Genomic DNA, 21793 nt, shown 5'->3' with positions numbered 1-21793 from the left:
TACTCCTACTAGGACTCCTCCTTGTAATCCGACTAGTACTCTGCCCCCTGGAGTATATAAAGGAGGGCAGGGGTACCTAGCTCGGCAGGTCATACCTCAACACCCAAGCTCAGGACACACAAGAACGACTCCAGTTGATCAATCCCCAAGATCCAATACAAACCAACACACAGGATGTAGGGTATTACGCGATCTAGCGGCCCGAACCTGTCTAAATTGTGTTCCTTGCGTCACCATTGATTCCTTGACTCTCGACGAACCTTACCGCATAAAATACCACCTAGGGTACCCCTAGGCGGGTTGCCGGTCTAAAACACTGACAGCGGCGGGGGCCGACGCCGGACGCCGGGCGGCGGGCAGCGGCAGGGCCGGGGGCCAGGCGCCGAGCGGTGGGCGGCGGCGTGGGGCGTCGTGCGGCGGGCGGCGGTGGCAGGGAGAGAGGAAGAGGTAGGAGGGCGGGTGGGGGTAGTGGCGGAGGAATGAAGGAGAGGGGGCCGGGTGCGGTGCCGGGGACTATAAGTCCTGCGCGGTCGGGGAAAAAGAATCGCTGAGTGTCCTAGGTGTGACACTCGGTGAAGGGTTGTTTGCCGAGTGTCTAACCTAGGACACTCGGCAAAGCTATTTTAAAAAAATTAAAAAATATCCAACAGTTTCAAAAAATTGTCAAAAATTCACATGAAATAATATATATTCCCTATTGACTATACAAAAAGTTTTGTAGTCAAATCAAAACTCGACCGTCATTTTGACTTCAAATCTTATGCAATCCTTCTCAACGTTACTATTCTTCTTCTGAAATGCTTCGGTTTTTAAACATCGTACGTGACGAAATGTGCAAAACATTCTACATTTTTTTCCATAGCCTCCACGTATGATATCATCACATCATGACAAATCTCATGATTTTCAGACTTTGCTTATTTTTTTATAATTTAAAAATACCACTACCACACGTTCGTGGTCGTGTTTCCTGAACAAGATGTTCAAAATTTTTTGTCATTTCACGGGTCAGGTCTCAAATTGGGCCAAATAACATGAATATCATTTTTCTACTCATTTTATTCTATAATTTGAATCACTTGCGGTTCAAATTTGACTTATATCAAAAATTTTCTTGAAATACAATTAATTAAATAAATATAGAAAAAAAATTCAAAAATATACTAAACTTTAACATTGAGTACCACATGTTGTATGTGGGGAGTAGAAAAAATTTCAAGGTGGAAAGAGGAAAAAAAAATATTGTTTTGCCGAGTGTCAAAAAAAACACTCGGCAAACCCCACTCTTTGCCGAGTGTTTTTTTTTGACACTCGGCAAACCTACTCTTTGCCGAGTGTTTTTTCTGACACTCGGCAAAGTCCAACGTTTGCCGAGTGTTCTTAGCCCGGCACTCGGCAAAGACCTTGTTTGCCGAGTGTCCGAAAAAAAACACTCGGCAAAAAAAAATACTCGGCAAATTTAAGGTTTCCGGTAGTGGTTCTACATGGAGAACAAATACATCCATGTCTCCAATATATTAGTCGATGAAGTGAACAAATCAATTTATATCATCAACTAGTGAGTCTACATCATGAACAAATTAATCTATATATGAATAAATTAATCTTACATAAGAATAAAATATATCCACGTTGAGAAAAATTATCCTATAAAGTGAACAAATCAGTTTAGATTGCTAACTAATGAGCCTACACTGCAGCTTCATATCCTATGTTTTGTCAACATGTAATAACGAAATTTCACTATTGGAACAATACAAATCATAGCACAGAAATATGAATTCTCGATACTAGAATAATCCAAAACATACCATGGATAAAATCTTATTGTTGGGTGAATATAAACATATATATCAAATAAAACAAGGATTGTTAACTATTAGAACAATAAAAGAAGAAGTTAACAATAAGTATATTATTTGCCCAAAAAAGTATATTAGCCCAACATAAAAAGTATAGTAGCCCAACAAAATAAGAAGAAACAAAAGAAATGAACTAATGGGCCAGCAAACAAAACCAGCCCAAAACGCTGTGCCTCCCCCCACAGAATTCTTCTACAAAATTCTTGACACCAACAACAACACAAAAGGGTGCGACAGTTGACAGTACACGGCGCCTTACTTGTCTCCCTGCACCGCATTTGCCACGCTGTTCATTGGCCGATTGGCTACACATCCATCACCCGATCTCGTCACGGTGAGGTCGCTCTCAAAGTCTCAAACGTCGACCGTTCTCCAGCAGCGAGACGGTCTACATCTACATAAGACCATAAACGATGCATACCAGTATACCATGCACCACCATCATCAATCCATCACCACCCAGATCTGAGACGATCAGATAACAAACAGCTCAGCCAAGGCGATAAGCATGGCGTTCCATCTCCCCACGCTCTACGCTGCTCCTAGCACATTCCTCCTCGTCTCTTCCCCTCACTCCCGGCAGACTAACTCCATCCCGGCAACAGCGCGTCGTCATCGTCGTCGTAACCCCGCGCGCCCCGTGAAGGCGACCACGTTGGCGGAGGAGGCCTCGACAGACTGCGACGACACGAAGCTCTCTGCGTGGACCAGCGTCCGGCAGGAGCGGTGGGAAGGCGAGCTCGCCGTCGAAGGACGCCTCCCTGATTGGCTGGTACTACTGCCGCTAACGCTTCTCAACAAACACCTCCACTCCTTGATCGGGCATGCATACGATTAGTTCTTGTACTTACGCTGCTGATGTGCAGAACGGCACGTACCTGCGGAACGGGCCGGGGCTGTGGGACGTGGGCGGCGGCGACTTCCACCACCTGTTCGACGGCTACGCCACGCTGGTCCGCATCTCCTTCCGGCAGGGCCGCGCCACGGGCGCGCACCGTCAGATCGAGTCGGACGCGTACAAGGCCGCCGTGGCGAGCGGCCGCCCCGTCCTGCGCGAGTTCTCGCAGTGCCCCAAGCCCCGTAACCTGCTCGACCGCGTGACCAACGCCGTCGGGATCGCCAGCGGCGCGGTGCTCACGGTGGCGGACCTATAATTTTACCATAGGGTATGCCGGAAAAAAAATTATGCAATTCAATAAAACCATTTACAATTTGATAAATTCAAAGATTAAGCTAGAAACAATAACAAATCATAATATAAATAGTTCGAAATATAGCATAAAAGAAACTTACAATATTACTTGTCTGCTTTGTTTACCCGCCGTTTTTTGAATGACATGAATGTCTTGATTATATCTTCTTCGTCCACTTGGAAGAAAATATCCCGCTCAATGAATGTGACTAGACAATCATCCAAAACACTACCGAACTTATTCCTTGATTTTGTTTTCACTTTAACCATTGCAGAAAATACTCTTTCAACACTCGCTGTTGCCACTGGTAAAAGCAATATCAATTTGAGAAGCAAGTAAACCATATCATATACTTTGTGCCTCCGTGTTTGAACAAGCTTAACTGAGAGATCAACGATGTTGTCTAGACCCTTGAGGCTATCATCTCATCGCATGTCATTAATATAATTATCAAGTTGCAATTCAAGTTTTAGCAAATCATTGTTGGAGAAGTCCTTAGGATAAAATTCAGCCAATCTACGTATCTTCTGTGCATCAAATGAAGCATATGAATTGGAAGGACTGAAGGCTGACATATAAGAAAGTAGCTCCATATTGATCTCATCAAACCGATTATCAAGCTCTTGACTAATTTGATCAATGACACCAATATATACTTCTCTTCTAAAATGGTCATCATTTGTTTGGTTTCGGGCTCGGGCATACCTTGCTGATTTTCCATACGGCACATAATCACCATCCATAGCAGGAACTTCAACATCATGTTTAATACAAAAAGAAGTGACCCTCTCAAGGAAGTGGTCCCAACCATCAGACCTTAACTGTTGCATTTTATTCTTTGCCACATTAACAAGGGAGATTGCATTAAGAATATCTTGATCCCTTCTCTGCAAACACTCGGATAACTCATTTGTGTATCCAAGAATAACAAACATTAAGTGCACAAAGAAAATGAACTCAAAGGTTTCAAATGCTCCAAGCACAAAATGTATCTTTGTCCAATCATCCTTATGTGAAATATCATCACCAAGATCAATGAGCACACCATGGATTGAGGAATACATAGTAATAATGTTGCATATAGTTTTGTAATGAGAGCCCCATCGAGTTTCACCAGGCCTAGGCAAACTCATCTCTTGATTTAATCCACTCCCTGATTCAAGCTCACCACACTCAAGTGCTTTCTTGATATTCTCAAGCATAGCATTTCGAAGCATACCATGACGCTTGCAAGAAACTCCAATAATATTCAACAAGATAGATACTTGATCAAAAAAGCTCTTACAATCAGTATTTCTCTTGGCAACAGCAACAAGAACTAGTTGTCGCAGTATGCTTCTGGTTGCCGCAGTATGCAGAAGAAGACTCCGACCATGCACAGACGCGCTGGCCCTGGTGCGGCGGCGTAGGAATCGTGGCGCGTGGCGGGCGGAGGAATCGTGGCGCGTGGCGGGCGGAGGAATCGTGGCGGCGGACGGGCGGAGGGATCTTCGAGAACTCGAGACGTCGCCTGACTCGCGTGCGGCGCGTCGAATCGTGGGCGAATCGTATTCGTATACCAGATTACCAGGCAATCAGCACGTATAGCTGCGCGTCGCGTCGGAGGACGGGATCACAGGAGGAGTCGTGGCCTCGTGGGCTGGTGGGCCGTGGTGGACTCGTAGCTGAATCTGAATCGTTGCCCGTCTGGTCTCGCACTCTCGCAGGCAGCTGAAATGCTGAATCGTTGCAATCAAGCGTCGTAGCAGCAAAATCATCTCCCGTTGACCTCTACTTACCAGGTAAGTGCTGGGCCTCAGGGTATGCCGTGGCCCACCCGGCATACCCTGTGGGTCCGCCCATGGCTCACGGACAACCCCAACAGCGCCGTCCTGCCGCTCGGGGACGGCCGGGTGCTGTGCGTCACCGAGACCACCAAGAGCTCCATCCTGATCGACCCGGACACGCTCGCCACGGTCGGCAAGTTCGAGTACGCAGACGGCCTCGGCGGCATGATGATACAGTCCGCGCACCCGATCGTGACCGAGTCCGAGCTCCTGACTGTGCTCCCCGACCTCGCGCGGCCGGGACACCTCGTCGTCAGGATGGCGGTCGGGAGCGACGAGAGGAAGGTGGTGGGCAGGGTGGGCTGCCGCGGGGGGCCGACCCCGGGGTGGATGCACTCGTTCGCCGTCACGGAGAACTACGTCGTCGTGCCGGAGATGCCGCTCCGGTACTCGGCCAGCAGCCTGGTCAAGTCGGAGCTCGCCCCGTACTACGCCTTCGAGTGGCTCCCGGCGTCCGGCAGCTACATGCACGTCATGTGCAGGTCCACCGGGAAGACGGTAATAATCTAGTAGCGACAGCAAATTCTGTTGTCGTACGTTATCGTGCCTTGCCTTGAAACGAAATCTACACATGCGTGCATGGATTTGTTGCTGTTGGGTGTAGGTGGCGAGCGTCGAGGTGCCGCCGTTCATGGCGATCCACTACATCAATGCGTACGAGGAGAAAGACGAGGACGGCCGGGCTGCGGCCGTCATCGTTGACTGCTGCGAGCACTACGGCGACCCCGCCATCATCGAGACGCTTGTCCTCCACAGGTTGAGATCGCTCAGGGACGAGGACGTGTTGCCTAACGCCAGGTACGGCTGTCGCATTGTGTCGGTGCCAGCAGCACCGGACAGTTCCTGTCGTCCCGATCCCGAGAGAACTGTTCCTGTCTTTTCTCGTCTCTCGAGAGAACAAATTAACGTGCCGCGCGCGCGCTCTGCCTGCAGGGTGGGCCGGTTCACGATACCGCTGGACGGGAGCCCGTACGGCGAGCTCGAGACGGCGCTGGGCCCGGAGGAGCACGGCCGTGGGTTGGACATGTGCAGCATCAACCCGGCCTACCTCGGCAAGAGGTACCGGTACGCCTACGCCTGCGGCGCCCGCCGGCCGTGCAACTTCCCCAACACCGTCACCAAGATCGACCTGGTCGAGAAGACGGCCAAGAATTGGCACGATGAGGGCGCCGTGCCGTCCGAGCCCTTCTTCGTGGCCAGGCCCGGAGCAACGGACGAAGACGATGGTCAGTTTGCTTCAAAGTTGAACGCGCTATATATTGGGCTACTCGGCTTGATTTTGTTTAATTTCTAACTTGATCTCTGTATGCAGGAGTGGTGATATCTATTGTAAGCGCCGTCGGTGGAGATGGCTATGCGCTAGTGCTGGACGCGACGACGTTCCAAGAGATTGCGCGCGTGAGGTTCCCCTATGGCCTGCCCTACGGCTTCCACGGTTGCTGGATCCCTGACAAAGATCTTACCAGGCGTTTTGATAGCAGTGTACAAGTTAATTAGCTACACGGTGCACCAGTATGTAAACAAATGTTCCTTCTGCAGTAGTGAGGGATGTATCGAAACTGTTGGATTTTAATCCAATTGTCAGAAAAGTGGTATACTTCACTCATGAAATCTACTAGTAGATGAACAGGTAGTTTCATAATAAAATGGAGTTTGGTTCCATTGACCCAATTGGTACTTTGTGAAGGATTCAGTGACTAAAGGCAAGTCTGGTTGTAACTAATTTCGCTACGATGTAACTAACGTTAGTCTGGAGATGATTTTACGGGAAGAAAATTTTACTACCTATCCTTACCACAAACTAGAAAATTAAGCAAATACTCCCACTGCACCGTCCAAAATTCTAGACTATTTTGATTTCGTAAAAATAACTTACAATTTTAAATGGAGGGAGTAAATTAGAGTTGGGCTAGTACAACATTAGTTTAAGAAAAATTACGATGGTAGAACATAGATGCCACGAATAAATAACACAAGGACACTTGTTGTGGGAAAATTTATTTTCTTCTTCTGATTGAATCGAAGGCCATCTGAGCTTTGCTCTTACTTATTTATATGCAGATTTCTTCCATTTTAAATTGTAAGTGTAATTTTTGCAATACATCTTGGAAACGAGTTATGTCCAGATATAGAAATATGCATCTAGGAGGAGTACGCGGAAAAGCCACCTGCATGTCTCGCACGGGAAAACATGGCTGTTCGATTTACAGCACGCTCACATCCCCATCTCTCCCGTCCTGGTAATCCCACATGTGCTGCTCGAATCCCCAGCTCGTTTTTCCTGCTGCCGCCGCTGCTTCCTTTGTCCACGGCCAGTCACTGTAGCTATGTCCAACATCAAGACGTCATTTTTTGATACTCATCAAGACGTCATTGGTGCTCACAAGTTGCTGTCACGTTCGAATCCAGACCTCGTGACAAGGATCGTTCCTCTGGCAATCTAGTCGCCAACCATACCCAGATTTTTTTACCCGTTTACTTCCAAAGACACGATTATCACGTTGTTCGATCATGTCCTTCTCTAAACACGTACCTGAAGATCGGGTAGTTTCCGGCTTTCCTCCAGTATCGAAGCTTGCCAAAGCATGCCCGACCTCTCGTGTCATGTCACCGTCTCTGACCAGGCCATGCGATCGAGGTGTAGAGCGCGCCGATGTCCGGAATGCAACGCTTGGCGCCATGGAATTTTGGCTCCCATAGCACATGTCATATCGAATGTGTACTAATTAGAGTATTAAATATAGACTAATTATAAAACTAATTGCATAGATGGAGTCTAATTCGCGAGACGAACCTATTAAGCTTAATTAGTTTATAATTTAATGAGTGATGCTACAGTAACCATTTGCTAATAATGGATTCATTAGCTTTAATAGATTCATCTCGCGAATTAGCTTAGGGGTTCTACAATTAGTTTTATAATTAGCTCATATTTAGTCCTCATAATTAGCATCCGAAATCACATGTGCTAAAGTTAGCACCCGGTATCTAAATATCATTGCAACAAAAGGCCACGAGGGCACAGAGTGGAAAGCAACGCAGGCAACAAGCGGCCAAAAGGCGACCGGTCAACAACAGCCATCTTCAGGTATACTCCCTCCGTCCCATTTTAAGCACAGAATAAAAGCACCAACAGGTAAGAGTATGTGTCCCAATATCCAGCATGTGTACAATATATATGGGTCCATTTGTTAAAAAAACTGAAGCACCGAGCATTGACCTGGAAGGCTGGACTGCTGAAAGCCTGGAATGCTCTGGACTCTGGGACGCACGTCACGCACCACTGCTCCGCTCGTTTTTGCACTGCTCGTTTCTCCAATCTTCTCACCGCTAGCGCCTCCCTCCCCTCTCCTGCTGCTTGTGTTCCACTCTTACACATCCCATCCTCACCGCTCAGCACGCACTCCATCCGCGAGTGTTCCCCGTGCCCCTTGTGCATCCATCGCTCCTCCACCTCCCTTTCATGGCTGACGGCACTAGGTTTAAATCAGTGGCCATAGCGATGACGATGAAGTGGATTGCGCTGAAGTGGATGTCTCCCATTTGGTTGATTTGGAGCTCTTGACGTGTTATATAGTGGGGTGCTGCTGCGATGAAGCACGTTAGTTCAAATTTTGAATTTTTATGCAATGGTGCCACTCTTCTTTGTGTAATAATGGTAGTGTGATTTTTTAATTTTTTTTTTACCGAAGTGGGCAGGATAAGCTCCTACCTATTCTTTTATAATTTTTTATTTTAAACCTGTTTAATTCGCTCCCACGAGGAACCACTAGGTTAGAAGCCTTTTCGTGAATTCTTTTTTTAATTTTGGAACGCTCCCTTCGTGATTTTTTTTTAATTCTGGAACATTCCAGAGTGTAAACGTGGCATATGGAGTGTACTAATGCAATAATTACTGTTGTTTTTAAGGAGGTCTATTGCCTTCAAATAGGAGCAATAATATCGTTTGCTATCAATATTAGTTTGCACCTTGAATCTAAAAATACATTATACTGGGACGGGAGTATAAAACAAAACAACAGGCGGCTACATGTAGCCTCAGGTTGCAGGGGTGGATGCAGCGGCACAGAAGCAGCTGGGCCCGCGTGTCGGCCGTTCGCTCGATGGATGGAAGGATATAGTAAGCTAACAAAGTAACAACCTAACAAGTAACAACACGGAGGAGCACATTCTGAACACAAAATTAAAAACATGGAGGATAAAGGAAGGTCCAGCGGCAAGCAACGAATTTTTATATTTTTATTTTAGTATTTTGAAAAAAAATACAAATTTTAGATCCGAGCATTGTGTCGATTATTTAAGCATCAAGATGATTCCAAATGAAAAAAAATTTGAACTAGATCTCATCGAGATCTACAATTTTCATATAAATTTTATCTCCATCCAAATTTATATGAAAAAGTTATAATTGTTTGAATGTGTGTTTTTGAGAGAAGGGAAATTTCGCCAGGTGGTAGGGTGGGTTTAGTGTACATTCCGCCATTTCAAATGGGTATAGATTTGCATTTTTTATTAGAACATATTTTTTTGCAAAATTCTAAAATAAAAAATTTCCCTGACGGGTGTGTAAACGTCGTCGATGCCGCACCAGACTCCCCAAACCTAATTTTCAAAAAAAAAAACTCCCAAACCGGTTCGGCCCAGCCCTAATCAGGTGCTGCCAACAACAACAGCCGGGTCGGGCAAAGCGGCACACACCACTCCGACAAAAACAAGCCCAGCCCACAAGAGGGGACAAAGCTCGGCACCTGCCGCTCGTCTCGTAAGTTCCCAACCGGAGGATTTCAGTAGAGGATTTCAGTAGATAAAAGATTTACTGACATCTGATGATCTGAAAACCACATAACGGTGCTATTTTCAAGCACTTAAAACCGGCACGAAGAGGTGAGGTAGAGAAGAGCCGTCCTGCTGAGGACGATAGAAAAAGATCTACAAAATCGCAATTTGAACTGTATGCTTCATGATACCAATCGACAGGCACAACGAACCTGGGAACACAACTGGGTAATCAACACACTCCGAATTCAATGTAACGGAATCTTGCCTTAATATCCACAGTTCGATTTCATCTCAACACTTTCATTTGCAGGGGCGTTAGCACTTGACAGCCCCAAGCATTGCACCTCACACAATTTTCACACAACAATTGTCTATAACTAAGTCGAGGAGAGTTCCCTATGTCTATTCTACTCTTCTTCCATGTCGTCAGCATCTTCATCATCTTGCATGATTCTCATCTTCTTCACCGCTTGTGCTGTTCCGCCGTTGATAGCTCCACTAGGAACCTGGATCAAGATATCAGACTTCTGCCCTGTCTGCGCATTCACCAGTCCTCCGTTCGCGTCGACCTTGTAAGTCAGCTCTTCCTTGTTGGGAGAAGCGTCTATGAACACCGTGGAGTTCTCGTCTATCTCTTCCTTGATCAACATCTTGGACAGCTCGGTCACTACTCTCTTCTCAATCCATCTCCTGATCGGTCTGGCACCATAGACCTGTTGAACCACAAAGGAAGAGCACGAGTCAGAAACTCAGAATCCATGAAGGCAGCTGAACCCAGAAAATAAGGTAATCTGTCGGCTGATGCTTTCACATACCGGATCGTAAGAGAGCGACAAGATCACATCCAAGGCAGCATCAGTCACAGCTAAGGCAACACCCCTTTCAGCAAGGCGGACAGCCACATCTTTCATCTGCAGCCGAGCAACCTTCCTCAATTGCTCATGCGACAAGGGATCGAAGATCACGATCTCATCCAGACGATTCAGAAGCTCGGGCCGGAAATGCCTCCTCACCTGCAGATGAATAAACCAGCACGTTTAGCACTAGACTGCACGACAACGACAACAGTGAAAACAGAACATCAATACAAGTTGCATCGACACCACATACCTCCAGCATAACCAGATCGCGAGCAGCCTTCATCGAGTTGTTGCCCACCATCCCGGCAAGGAGGTGCTCAGCGCCAAGGTTTGAGGTCATGATGATCACAGTGTTCCTGAAGTCTACTGTCCTGCCTTGACCGTCAGTCAGCCTACCATCATCTAGAACCTGGAGCAGAGTGTTGAACACTGCCACATGTGCTTTCTCAACCTCATCAAAGAGAATGACACTGTAGGGTCGCCTCCTAACTTGTTCTGTCAGCTGACCTCCTTCCTCGTGGCCAACATACCTACAAAGTCACACACAGTTCCACAGTTCAATCATCAGAATGCCCAACTAGCAGTAATTGGCACCCAAAAATAGGTATAAAGATATGATATGATGCTTACCCAGGTGGTGCTCCGATTAGCCGGGCAACTGAATGCTGCTCCATGTATTCAGACATGTCAATCCGAACAAGCAGGTTCTCATCATCAAATAGCTGCTCAGCAAGAGCCTTGGCAAGCTCAGTCTTGCCTACACCTGTCGGTCCAAGGAAGAGGAATGAGCCAGTAGGCTGCTGTGGCCGCCCAAGACCAGCCCTGGACCTCAGAACAGCCTCTGCAACTGCGTTGACAGCTTCTTGCTGTCCAACGACTCTCTGATGAAGCCTATCAGCCAGCCCAACCAGCCTCTCCTTTTCATTCTGTCCAAGCCTAGTCACTGGAATGCCAGTCCAGCGGCTCACCACCTATAAACAACAACAACAATGATGTTTGAGTACCGCTGCACGCACTTGAAGTGGAAGGCAATGCACCAAATTTTCGCCTCTAACAAGCGTACCTCAGCAATCTGCTCCGGGCCAACAGTCTCAGTCAGCATCAGGTTCTCTCCGGTTTCACCCTCCAGCTTGGCAATGGCAGCATCAACCTCTTGGAGAGCACCGTATCTGATGTCTGCTACGCGGGCCAAATCCATCCGGCGCTCGGCTTCCTGGACGCTGAACAGCATGTCTTCCCGACGTTGCTTCAGCTTCCTGATCTCATCTATCCTCTCTTTCTCCTTGCGGTACTTCATCTGCAGCGGCTGCAGCTTGTCCCTCAAATCGTCCAATTCTTTCCTTACCTGAAACCAGATTTGCACATCATCAGACATTCAGAATTGAACAGAGAAAAGCAGGTGTGCTACTGCTACAGCATTAGAAAAATCAAGATAGCCAAAACCCACCTCAACTAGCCGAGCTTTGCTGGCTTTGTCCTTCTCCTTCTCGAGCGCGTGGAGCTCGACCTCAAGCTGAATCCTCTTCCTCTCAAGGTTGTCAATCACCTCCGGTTGGCTGTCGAGCTGCACCCTCACATTTGCGCAGGCCTCATCAACCAAATCGATAGCTTTGTCAGGCAGATGGCGACCTAGATAAGCGAAACAATAGAAGCACCAATTTCATCAGTTCAGTAACAAAACCACAAGAATAGCAACATGATATCGACATTTTATTCGAGAAATATGAGAAGAATCAAAACTGATTCGCAAGAACACAAACACTTACCCATGATGTACCTCGACGAGAGCTGCGCGGCAACGATGAGCGCACGGTCCTGGATCCTGACACCATGGTGACCCTCGTACTTCTCCTTGAGGCCTCTCAGGATACTGACAGTGTCGACAACGCTGGGCTCGGCAACGTGCACCTGCTGGAACCGCCTCTCGAATGCTGCGTCCTTCTCGACGTACTTTCGGTACTCCTCGAGTGTCGTCGCGCCAATGCACCTGAGCTGCCCCCTCGCGAGCATTGGCTTGAACAGGTTAGCCGCGTCCATGGAACCCTCCGTCCTCCCGGCGCCGAGCACGAGGTGTATCTCGTCGATGAACAGGATCACCTTCCCCTCGGCCTCCTCCACCTCCTTGAGCACGGCCTTGAGCCGCTCCTCGAATTCGCCGCGGTACTTGGCGCCGGCGACGAGGGCGCCCATGTCGAGCGCGACGAGGCGCACGTCGAGGAGGTTGCTGGGGACATCGCCGCGCACGATCCGCTGAGCGAGCCCCTCCACGACCGCGGTCTTGCCCACGCCGGGCTCGCCGATGAGGACGGGGTTGTTCTTCGTGCGCCGCGACAGGATCCGCACCACGCGCCGGATCTCGTCGTCGCGGCCAATGACCGGGTCGAGCTTGCCCGCCACCTCGACCAGGTCGCGGCCGTACGTCTTGAGCGCCTGGAAGCTGCTGTCCCCCGAGGCGGACTCCACGCGGCGGTTGTCACCGCGGAGCTTCTCGACGACGGCCTTCACCCGCGACGCGGCGACGCCGGCCTCCTTGAGCGCGTCGGAGACCTGGGGGTCCTCGAGGAGGCCGACGAGCAGCTGGTCGACGGCGAGGTGGGAGTCCCCGCGCGCCTTCTGCGCAGACTGCGCGCGGCGGATGACCTTGACCAGCGCGGTGGACGCCGGGACGGTCTCCGGCGGCGGCGACTGCGTGGGCAGCCTCTTGAGCGCGGAGGCGACGACGCGCTCGAAGGAATCCGCGGCGGCGATGTCGTTGCCGCCGGACGCGTGCGCGATGGCTTGGCGGAGGACGCCCGACCGGTCCGCGGCCAGCGCCGCGGCGAGGTGCAGCGGCGTGATCTGGGCGTGGCCGGCATCCGACGCCAACTCGTGCGCCGAGGCCAGCGCCTCGTTGGTCTTGTGCGTGAACTTGTCGGGATTCATCGCTACCTTCTTCTACCGAACAATCTACAGGCTAGAACAAGCAATGGTGATTGGGGATTAACAAGGTCTTCGTCGAATTCCTTGCCGCGATTCGCTTGGCGTTTGTGTTTTTCGGTTGGTTATCTGGGATTTGGAGAGAGAGGAGATGGATTATAAGAGGCGGGAAGGGAGAATTCGCGGAGGGCCCAGAATGATGTGGAAGCGGAGGAAGAGTGGAAGACGGCGAGCTGGAGGCTAGAAGGCACTAGAAAGTTCTAGATGATCAACGGTTTGCTGGGGAAACGGCCACGAATAGGGTCTCCAGATACGTGGACGGCCAGGATTGAAATGATGGATACCTTGGATGAGGGCACGTGTCTCCGTACGTTGACGGCTACCGCCGACTTGAGCCCGTTTTGGCTGGGGGATCTCACGTCGGCGCGATAGCTGCCGCCGTCGACAGCGCGGAGCTCCAGGCCTCCCGGAGCAACGATATCGTTGAAATCACGAGTCTCAGTTCAATCAGATGTAAAGCTTTAACATTTCCTTTTGTTATGTGCACAAATTTATAATGCTGCTCGCGTTTGATTTTGGCAAATTGCAGGGAGATCCTAAACATGCTTAGCAAAACTCACATTGCCACATTCTTTTGGCTTAACCTTCGTTCTATAGGTGGTAATCACAAATGGAGATATTAAGTACCAGATCTGTGCACTAGATCTTTGCGATTTAGCAAAAGAATCCAAGTAAACGTAAAGGGTATACTTGCAACTTACTCAGAAACTAAAAGTATAGTATCTATTCAAATATAATTCTTAGATCCAAACCAAAACGAGAAATCAACGGATGAACCTACCAGGAACTAGAACGCTGAGGCACTATACAATATGTTGCATTGCATTGAATATCTGTAAATTGTAAACAGTAAGCAACTTGCTAAGGCTTGTCACTAATGTCAACTTGATATAAACTGGAATCCATAATTCCTAATGATCAGGCACTCTCAGTCAGATCCCTACAAACAAACGCCATCTTTTTGAAACGATGATAAAAGCCTCCAGCCAGAACATATCAAAAATTTCATCAGATCTCCCCTGCCTGGAGAAATGTATCGGAAGGGTGGAATGGCAAAAACTATGAATCACAGGGTATCCCTATACTATGCTCCATGGCAATAATCAAGAACAAACCAATGCTGATATTTCTAGTCTAATTCCTTTTTCGTGAGTTGGTAGTTTTTCTCGGGTTTGGGCACCTTGAGCAAGCCGTGACTGTATCTGTTGACTCCAGCTGTCCAGGACCCCACCTTTGTGATCTCTATTGCCATGGGCTCTTCTTTCCACCGGTTTTGCGCATAGAACTTGTTTTTGAACTCTGCGGTAAAGAAATGAAGTGGAAAGATGTTTAAAATGCAGAACTTTCAATATGCTTAAATCCAAGCAATTTTTGCTGTCTGACTTACAGATTTTAGTTTCAGTTTCCCTCTGACTCTGTTCTTTTGAGGTTTCAGTTTGTAAATCCGAACCATCCAATGGTGGGTTGTGAAAACCTGCATTCAGCAGCATGTAAACACGACAAAATGAATTAAAGCAATAGCGGAATTCTCACATCCAAATTGGAGAAACGAGAAAAAGCACTCCACCTCCTCGAAATGGGTCAGCTTAAAGTGCTTCTTTCCTATTTCATATCTTCTCACTCTATCAAAGCCCTTACCATCAGTGTCAGCAAATCTGTGCGCAAAGGAAAACAAAGGTTAAACATTATTCCCAAATGTATCAATTTAGCCCAGTATAATAAGTTCTACGTGTCGCCGACCTGTAATAGCAAAGCTTGTACATAAGGGAATTCAGCATCGTTGGGGTGCCATGAGCATCAACACGGTAGTTGCCATCCCTCTATGGAAATATGACACAAATACACAACAAACAATGTGAACCATCAAATATTTGACAGAGCCCCCACCCACCCAAGAAAAAAGTCTAGCACAGGACAATTGGAAGATATTTGAGAGGAATTACGAAAGACAAACCCGCAGCTTACAAGGTAATCTGCTTCCTTTATGTGAGGGAATACACCACCTCCTATTCGAACCATCCAGAGGAACTTATTAATATCATCACTTGGGTAGCCAATAAGCCCTGAAAAGAATCATCAGGTGTTAGGGAGTACGGCAGAACTTATTTAAGGCAATTGTTTGTTTCTAGAAGACAAAAATGAATCAACCTCCAAAGACGACAAGCACATATTTGACATCTAAGGAATTTAAGATCTCCCATGCTGCTTTTTCTGGGGATGCCATTGCTGTCCCAACTGTTGCTATGTGTGTGTTATTCCATGTATTATTGTCTACAATAACGGTTCTGTTGGCCATTGCAGTTGTCTGATAACCATAGTCCCACCAAGATGCAACCTGCACAATCAACTCCATCTTGCTGTCAGAATAAACACAGTTAGTGTAATAATAAGAAGCAAGAAGGTGTACCTTATCATCTACGTCTGTGTTATGGCGCAGCCATCCATAAGCTTCACGGAAATCGTCAAAAACATGCAACCCATCATGTGAACGAGATGTCAGCACAATTGAGGGTGCTGAGTATGCTTCTGCAGCAGCCCACACACAGTGGACCTGCAAAACATGGCATCATTTACTAGCAATCCTAATCTAATCTAATGAGAGTGTTATTTCCAGAAGGAAAAGTTCCCTTACCACATAAAACCCAGAAAGTATGATCAGCAACATTATACCCACGGCAGATGGTCCACAAGGCAGCACTAAAAGTTTTTCTTCCGTTCTAGGATCAACAGGAGAACTTCCCTCTGAGTCTTTGCCTTTCTTCCGGTTTTTCTTGGCTGGCTTTTCCTTTGAAACAGCTTCTGAGTCGGCAGGAGTGTTAGAACTACCATCCCCTGCCTTGAATTTGACAGAACCTCATGTGTAAGTGAACAATTCAACATAACGGATAGGGAAAAAAATATGAAGAAAACAATCATACTGTAGAAGAGCCATCATCTGATGTCGGACGCTGAAATTTCATCGATCTTGTAAGGACACCAAAAGCTTCAGATAGAGCAATCCCAGACAAAATGCATGCAGCGGGAGCAAGGACGAGCATAAGCCGGACCTAACATTGCAGTAGCATCAGGATCACAAATTAACCAGCCCAGCACTGCAGGTTGCAAAAGTTCATACTAAAGGCTTACCATTACTCCAGAGAAATACACAGAGGTTACCAAGTACAGGACCAAAAATGAGCTTGCATCAGATAATGGTAAGAAGCATGACTGCAAATTGAGTTGACACATATCAGTCAAAAGTCAAAACCATGGTAAAACTAAACTGCTTATTCAACTAGAAATGGAATACTTACTATGATCCCAGCAGGAACTAAGAAGGCCAGCACATTGATATCCATAAAATAAGAAGGCCAGGTTGGTGGTTGGTGTTCGCTCACACTAGCAATAATAGGGATATACTTGCTTGCATAGGTTCTGTCAGGAGGAAAAAATAAAAAATAAAGAGCAAACAGTCAAGGTGTCAACTTATACAGAAAAGGAAGAAATGCACATTGATTGTAAAATGAAAGTTGATGGCAGGTTCAATAGCTGAGAAGGAAAACAAAACACACAAGAGAGGTCCGCAAGGAAATTACAGTTTAAGTCCAATTCAGTAGAGACAAAGACAGAGGCAAGCATAATTTTCAGGATAATCAACACAGTGCACTCCCATTTCCAGGTTTTCAATCTCAAGCTAAGACTTCAATTTGACAATAAATATACTCTCTTATAGTATCAGATTTAACTATATTTTTCAGTCTACTGCAAATAAAATAAGCTACTTAGACCAAGCCACGCATTGATTTGGCTACATCATTATGACAGGAGATTATGTTCAAAGCTGATCCGCACAGAAAAATCAAGTTGTCACAAACATACGCGCATGTAAACATCATTGCCCTTTATGTACAAAAGGGGACATCTTAAACTAAAAGGTATAGAAATCCTCCCAGCAACTTAAACAATCAATTTAATAGTTATGTGCTCCAAGAGACCAAACCTGATATCTTACTTTGCAACAGAACAAAGAGAGCTCAACAATTCAACTATCAATTACATGTTGATGAGAACTTACGGGTCAAGCAGACTCAAGCTGCGACCACTCCAACCTTTTGTTGGGCTAGATGCCACCAATGCAATGAGAATTGCTGCAACAGCAAAACAAACAGCCCTGCAGGATTCTTGCTGTTAGATGTGTCAAGTGGATATTTAGCAATTCAGCGAACTACATCATGAACAGCTGCTTCATTTTTTTGACTTCTGAAGAACAGTTAATTATTTGCTCAAAATTATGAACCATTAAGGGGTATAGATTTATTATGCATTTCAACTAGTTCCAATGTCAAAAACTTACAAACCAACTGTTATAACAAATGTCATGGCCACTTTGAAGAGCCGAGGAGTTAAAAGTCCTTTTATGTAATAAACCAGAGCGACCACATGGAGGATTATAAAGACCTGCATTCAAAATAACAAGAAAGGATGGGGGGAGGGGCATTAGCTTGCAGCCAAGATTTTAGTGAATTGGGGGAATTAGGAAACAAAGGAGCATGTGTGGGTACACACACAGTGGACATACCAGAAATGATGCAAAGTGCTCTGATGTCATTACTGCATTAAAACCAACAACAGGTACCAATGCTGCCAGAAGTGTGCCAAGCACAACCTGCAAGGTGTTTACAGTTATGAAAATTCTTCTACTCATTTGAATATAAAGATTTGGAATGGCACCGACTTACAAGGGGAGCATAAGCAATATAAAGTCGTGAAGAGTAACGACCAGTCACAATACACAAGAGAACATGGATTGGGATAAGATTGATGATGAATGTGTAGCCTCCCCAAGAACAGACCTGAAAAGGAAAATACAGTAGCATAATTTGGATACATGATATATAGTAGTTACTATAAACATAAAAAATAGCAATCTTACCATGTAGAAGTATGAGAGAGCATTAAGTGTCGCATAAAAGAGTGATCCGGTGTTTAGTGTCTGCAAAATCATTTCAAACCATGTTAAGTAACAAAGAGATAATTTCAGAAAGAAAGAAAGAAGAAAGGAACAGAAGGCAAAACTTTTGGACAGCTCACCTTTACGTATAGGTAAAACGTGAATATTAAAGCAAATATAGCTACAGCTTCATTATCATAGCTGCCAGCAACAGATCTTGAGATGTATGATGGGACCTGCATATTGGTGAGGAGTGATAATTAGGTTATTTATTGAGTGATATTTAAAGGCCAAGAGCATACTGTTAAACATCTAAAAGGGCTGAAAATCGTATGAAAAAGGCTGATCCTAAACATCATAATTAAATGAGAGTGAAACAATAATCCCGCACAAAGAAAAGGATACGAATTCATGACATGATTCTCAACAACAGGTTTTCAGCAATAATCAATGAATGAAGCTCAGAAGTGAGCTTCTCATTTCACCACTTTGCATGCCTTTCTCATGCCAGGAACAGATCTACTTGTCAGTGATAGGCAATGCTACTTTGGATGAATGAGAAAAATCAAAGACCAAAGGGCCCTTTGAAAGTTTCGGACATACAAGCTCAGAAATGACTCCGTACAGCTCTTTTTTCTTTAGTGAAACTCCAATATAGCCACAGAACATTTATCTCAGACGATATTGAGAATAAGCAAACAAGGACTTGAAATGAAAATGGGTTGTTCAGACCAGAATGGTTGAAAAATAATAATTATAATAAAGCATCAACACTTCCGCTGTTACACTCAAAGATTCAGACAACATCAACAAAGCTAACATATCTTTATCTAATTGACTCATTCTTGGTGCACCCACAAAAGAGAGCAGAATAATTATAAAAATCAAGTAAAGATATCAAGGATCTAGTATTTATCACAGACAAAATACATTGTTAATTTAACAGTTACCACAGCTAGGATAGCTGCTGCCATTAAACCAGCCCCAGAGCCCTTTGCTTCCTGGAGAGAAAATAGTGTGATTACTAAAGCACTTCAGTAATCCAGTGTAAGAGCATGGATTTTAAATACTAAGAAAACAACCTTGGTTAGAAGACTAAGAAAATAACCTTGGTTAAAAGGTAAGTTGCCCAGGAAGCATTGGCTGAGAAGATTGGAGCAGTGAAGACGCAAACAGTCTCCACCGACAATGGGATGTTAAGGGAGTTTAGCAACCTATAACAACCAAAATTGATTCATGCTAACAGGAGTATAAATGTATCCAATGATTCCGAGAAAATTCCTTATTTGACACTAGAAGATGATTAAATTCCTTTTTTGACACTAAAAAATGTCCCGTTCCTTATATGACATCGAGCTCTATTTTCTATTCCTTATTTGACATTTTCATCATTTTTGTCACATAATTCGAACAAAACAACCATCAAATCACCTCCAAAATTCATGAAACTTTTTTTGATTATAGAACAAATGAAGATGAGTCCATATTGATTAAAAACGCTCGTGTACCTTTGCCATTTTAAAATTAAAATTCACCAAATTTAACTACTTTTGAAGCATATTTGAATTTTTATGGTACCAAAATACTTTCCAAAAATTATGGAAAACAGCTAATATTCCTCTAGTCATTTACAAAATTATTTTCTATCATAAGTTACATAGAGAATTACAAGGTTCTTTAAAATTTTCCCAAATTTACGTTTCTTCATAATTCTCTATGTAAGTTTTTCTTGGAAATAATTTAATAAGTTCCAGCATCTGATGTGATAAATATTATTTATTTATTTTTATAAATTTTAAAAGTGTTTAGTGCCATAAAAATTCATATAACTTATAAAGGTAGCCTAAGTTGGTGAATTTTAATTTTAAAACCATAAAGGTATAAGTTTCCTTTTAATAAATATGGGTTCATATTCATTTGTTGTATCACTACAAAAAGTTTCATGATTTTTGAAGGCGATTTGGAAATCGTTTCACCTGACTTAACTAACACAAGTGACGGAAATATCAAATAAGGAATGACAGTTAGAAGTCGGTGTCATATTAGGAAGGAAAAATTTTTCAGGATTAAGAAAGGAATTAACTCATCTTCTAGTGTCAAATAAGGAATTGCCTCTTCCTCTAATAGCATGCATTCTCAGGGCAACATTTGCATACCACCATATTGTGCCAGCAGTTAGTGTCAAACCAGGATAGACAGTGCCGCCAATTACACGCCCAAGAGGATACCTAAATGCAAGTAATAGTGAGCATACAGATAACTTAAAAACAAAGATAGATTCAAGTGTTCGAAATCGTACCATGTTCGGTCATCAAACCAGTTCCAGAATTCATATATTCCATTCTTTGACAAAAACTGAAACAAGGAGTGGAATACAATAAAATAAAAATTATAAGTGGCACAACTGATTTAGAAACATTAATACACACTTGCACACATCCAAACAACAATTGCAAATCGGAAGAAACATCCCAGCCATCTATTCTTCCCTATGTTCTGATCATTCAATGCATCCACATGCCACCTTAGATCAAAGCGAAGTGGTTTATCTATCAACTATCCTACAACCCACAATTTCCAAAACTTCGAAGTCCCCAACACCATAACTCGTTGAAGGGACCAGTAACAGCAACATTGCGCCCTGAGCGAGCTCCATAACAAACTGTGAAGTGCGAGTGTGAACAAACGCAGTAGCGCCGCCGAAACTAACCTGAGTGACGCGGTAGTTGAAGTAGGGATCGAACTCGTGGATGACGCTCTCATACTTGATCACCTGCGGCACATCAACGCACAGGTGAGACTGAGAGGGCAAGGGGTCTGGCAAAACCCTTATCGAATTCCCGATAGGATCTAAATGTTGCGGTTCGGGCCGATCTTACGGAGAAGAGGCGGATCGAGAAGGCGAGGACGCCGATGAGGAGGAGGGTGAAGGTGCACAGCACTCCGCCGAAGGCGTCGCGGAGGCGACCTCCGCCCCCGCTCGCCGCCGTAGAGGATTGAGGCTCCGGCATTGCTGCTGAGAAACAGAATATTTGGGGGGAGGAAGAAAGGCAAAGCAGGGAAGAGGAGGTTTATTGGACTTTTCGTGTTTGGACCCTGATTAGTAGGAGTATTTGTCAGAAAAATCCCCTGGATCTTTTCAAAGAAAAAGCATGAGTCATCAGTCATCATCATCAGTTTCATCACCCACAACCGAGTTCCTCCAACTTTTACTGCGGTTTGAAGTTCCTTAAATTTGATTTAAAAACAAAGAGGCCACTTAAGACAGTCCAAATGGACATGGCATGAGGATGGTACTCAACGACACTCATATGAATGATTTTGATACTCTACGGGGTTGATTTTTCTGAAAGAAGTGATTCTGTGA

The 21793-nt window shown here is 45.3% G+C and overlaps 3 protein-coding genes across 3 annotated transcripts; 1 reads left to right on the top strand and 2 right to left on the bottom strand.

Annotated features, from left to right (window-relative positions):
* Positions 1 to 2063: 2063 nt before the first annotated feature.
* On the top strand, positions 2064 to 6563 carry LOC117858388 (carotenoid cleavage dioxygenase 8 homolog A, chloroplastic). Its single transcript, XM_034741447.2, has 6 exons — positions 2064 to 2634; positions 2729 to 2993; positions 4898 to 5379; positions 5486 to 5679; positions 5815 to 6107; positions 6194 to 6563. The coding sequence occupies exons 1-6, from the start codon at positions 2371 to 2373 to the stop codon at positions 6376 to 6378; spliced, it is 1683 nt and encodes a 560-aa protein (XP_034597338.1). The 5' UTR covers positions 2064 to 2370; the 3' UTR covers positions 6379 to 6563.
* A 3341-nt stretch (positions 6564 to 9904) lies between these two features.
* LOC117857242 (chaperone protein ClpB1) lies at positions 9905 to 14166 on the bottom strand. The gene is made up of 7 exons (XM_034739767.2): positions 12287 to 14166; positions 11968 to 12149; positions 11584 to 11865; positions 11151 to 11491; positions 10771 to 11050; positions 10476 to 10673; positions 9905 to 10373 (listed from the first exon to the last, which is right to left on the bottom strand). Exons 1-7 carry the CDS (start codon positions 13440 to 13442, stop codon positions 10068 to 10070), a joined length of 2745 nt encoding a protein of 914 aa, XP_034595658.1. The 5' UTR covers positions 13443 to 14166; the 3' UTR covers positions 9905 to 10067.
* Positions 14167 to 14300: 134 nt separating this feature from the next.
* LOC117857243 (dolichyl-diphosphooligosaccharide--protein glycosyltransferase subunit STT3A) lies at positions 14301 to 21507 on the bottom strand. Its single transcript, XM_034739768.2, has 23 exons — positions 21306 to 21507; positions 21137 to 21199; positions 20726 to 20781; positions 20583 to 20654; positions 19535 to 19640; positions 19377 to 19427; positions 18567 to 18662; positions 18409 to 18468; positions 18215 to 18328; positions 18055 to 18141; positions 17830 to 17933; positions 17551 to 17646; positions 16790 to 16910; positions 16623 to 16703; positions 16415 to 16543; positions 16129 to 16332; positions 15904 to 16047; positions 15645 to 15831; positions 15462 to 15559; positions 15237 to 15316; positions 15064 to 15151; positions 14884 to 14970; positions 14301 to 14795 (listed from the first exon to the last, which is right to left on the bottom strand). Exons 1-23 carry the CDS (start codon positions 21435 to 21437, stop codon positions 14739 to 14741), a joined length of 2313 nt encoding a protein of 770 aa, XP_034595659.1. The 5' UTR covers positions 21438 to 21507; the 3' UTR covers positions 14301 to 14738.
* Positions 21508 to 21793: the final 286 nt, after the last annotated feature.

The sequence above is a fragment of the Setaria viridis genome, chromosome 5 (assembly GCF_005286985.2).
Source record: "Setaria viridis chromosome 5, Setaria_viridis_v4.0, whole genome shotgun sequence".
NCBI classification, from domain to species: Eukaryota; Viridiplantae; Streptophyta; class Magnoliopsida; order Poales; family Poaceae; genus Setaria; species Setaria viridis.
This window is presented reverse-complemented; position numbering and strand designations above follow the sequence as displayed.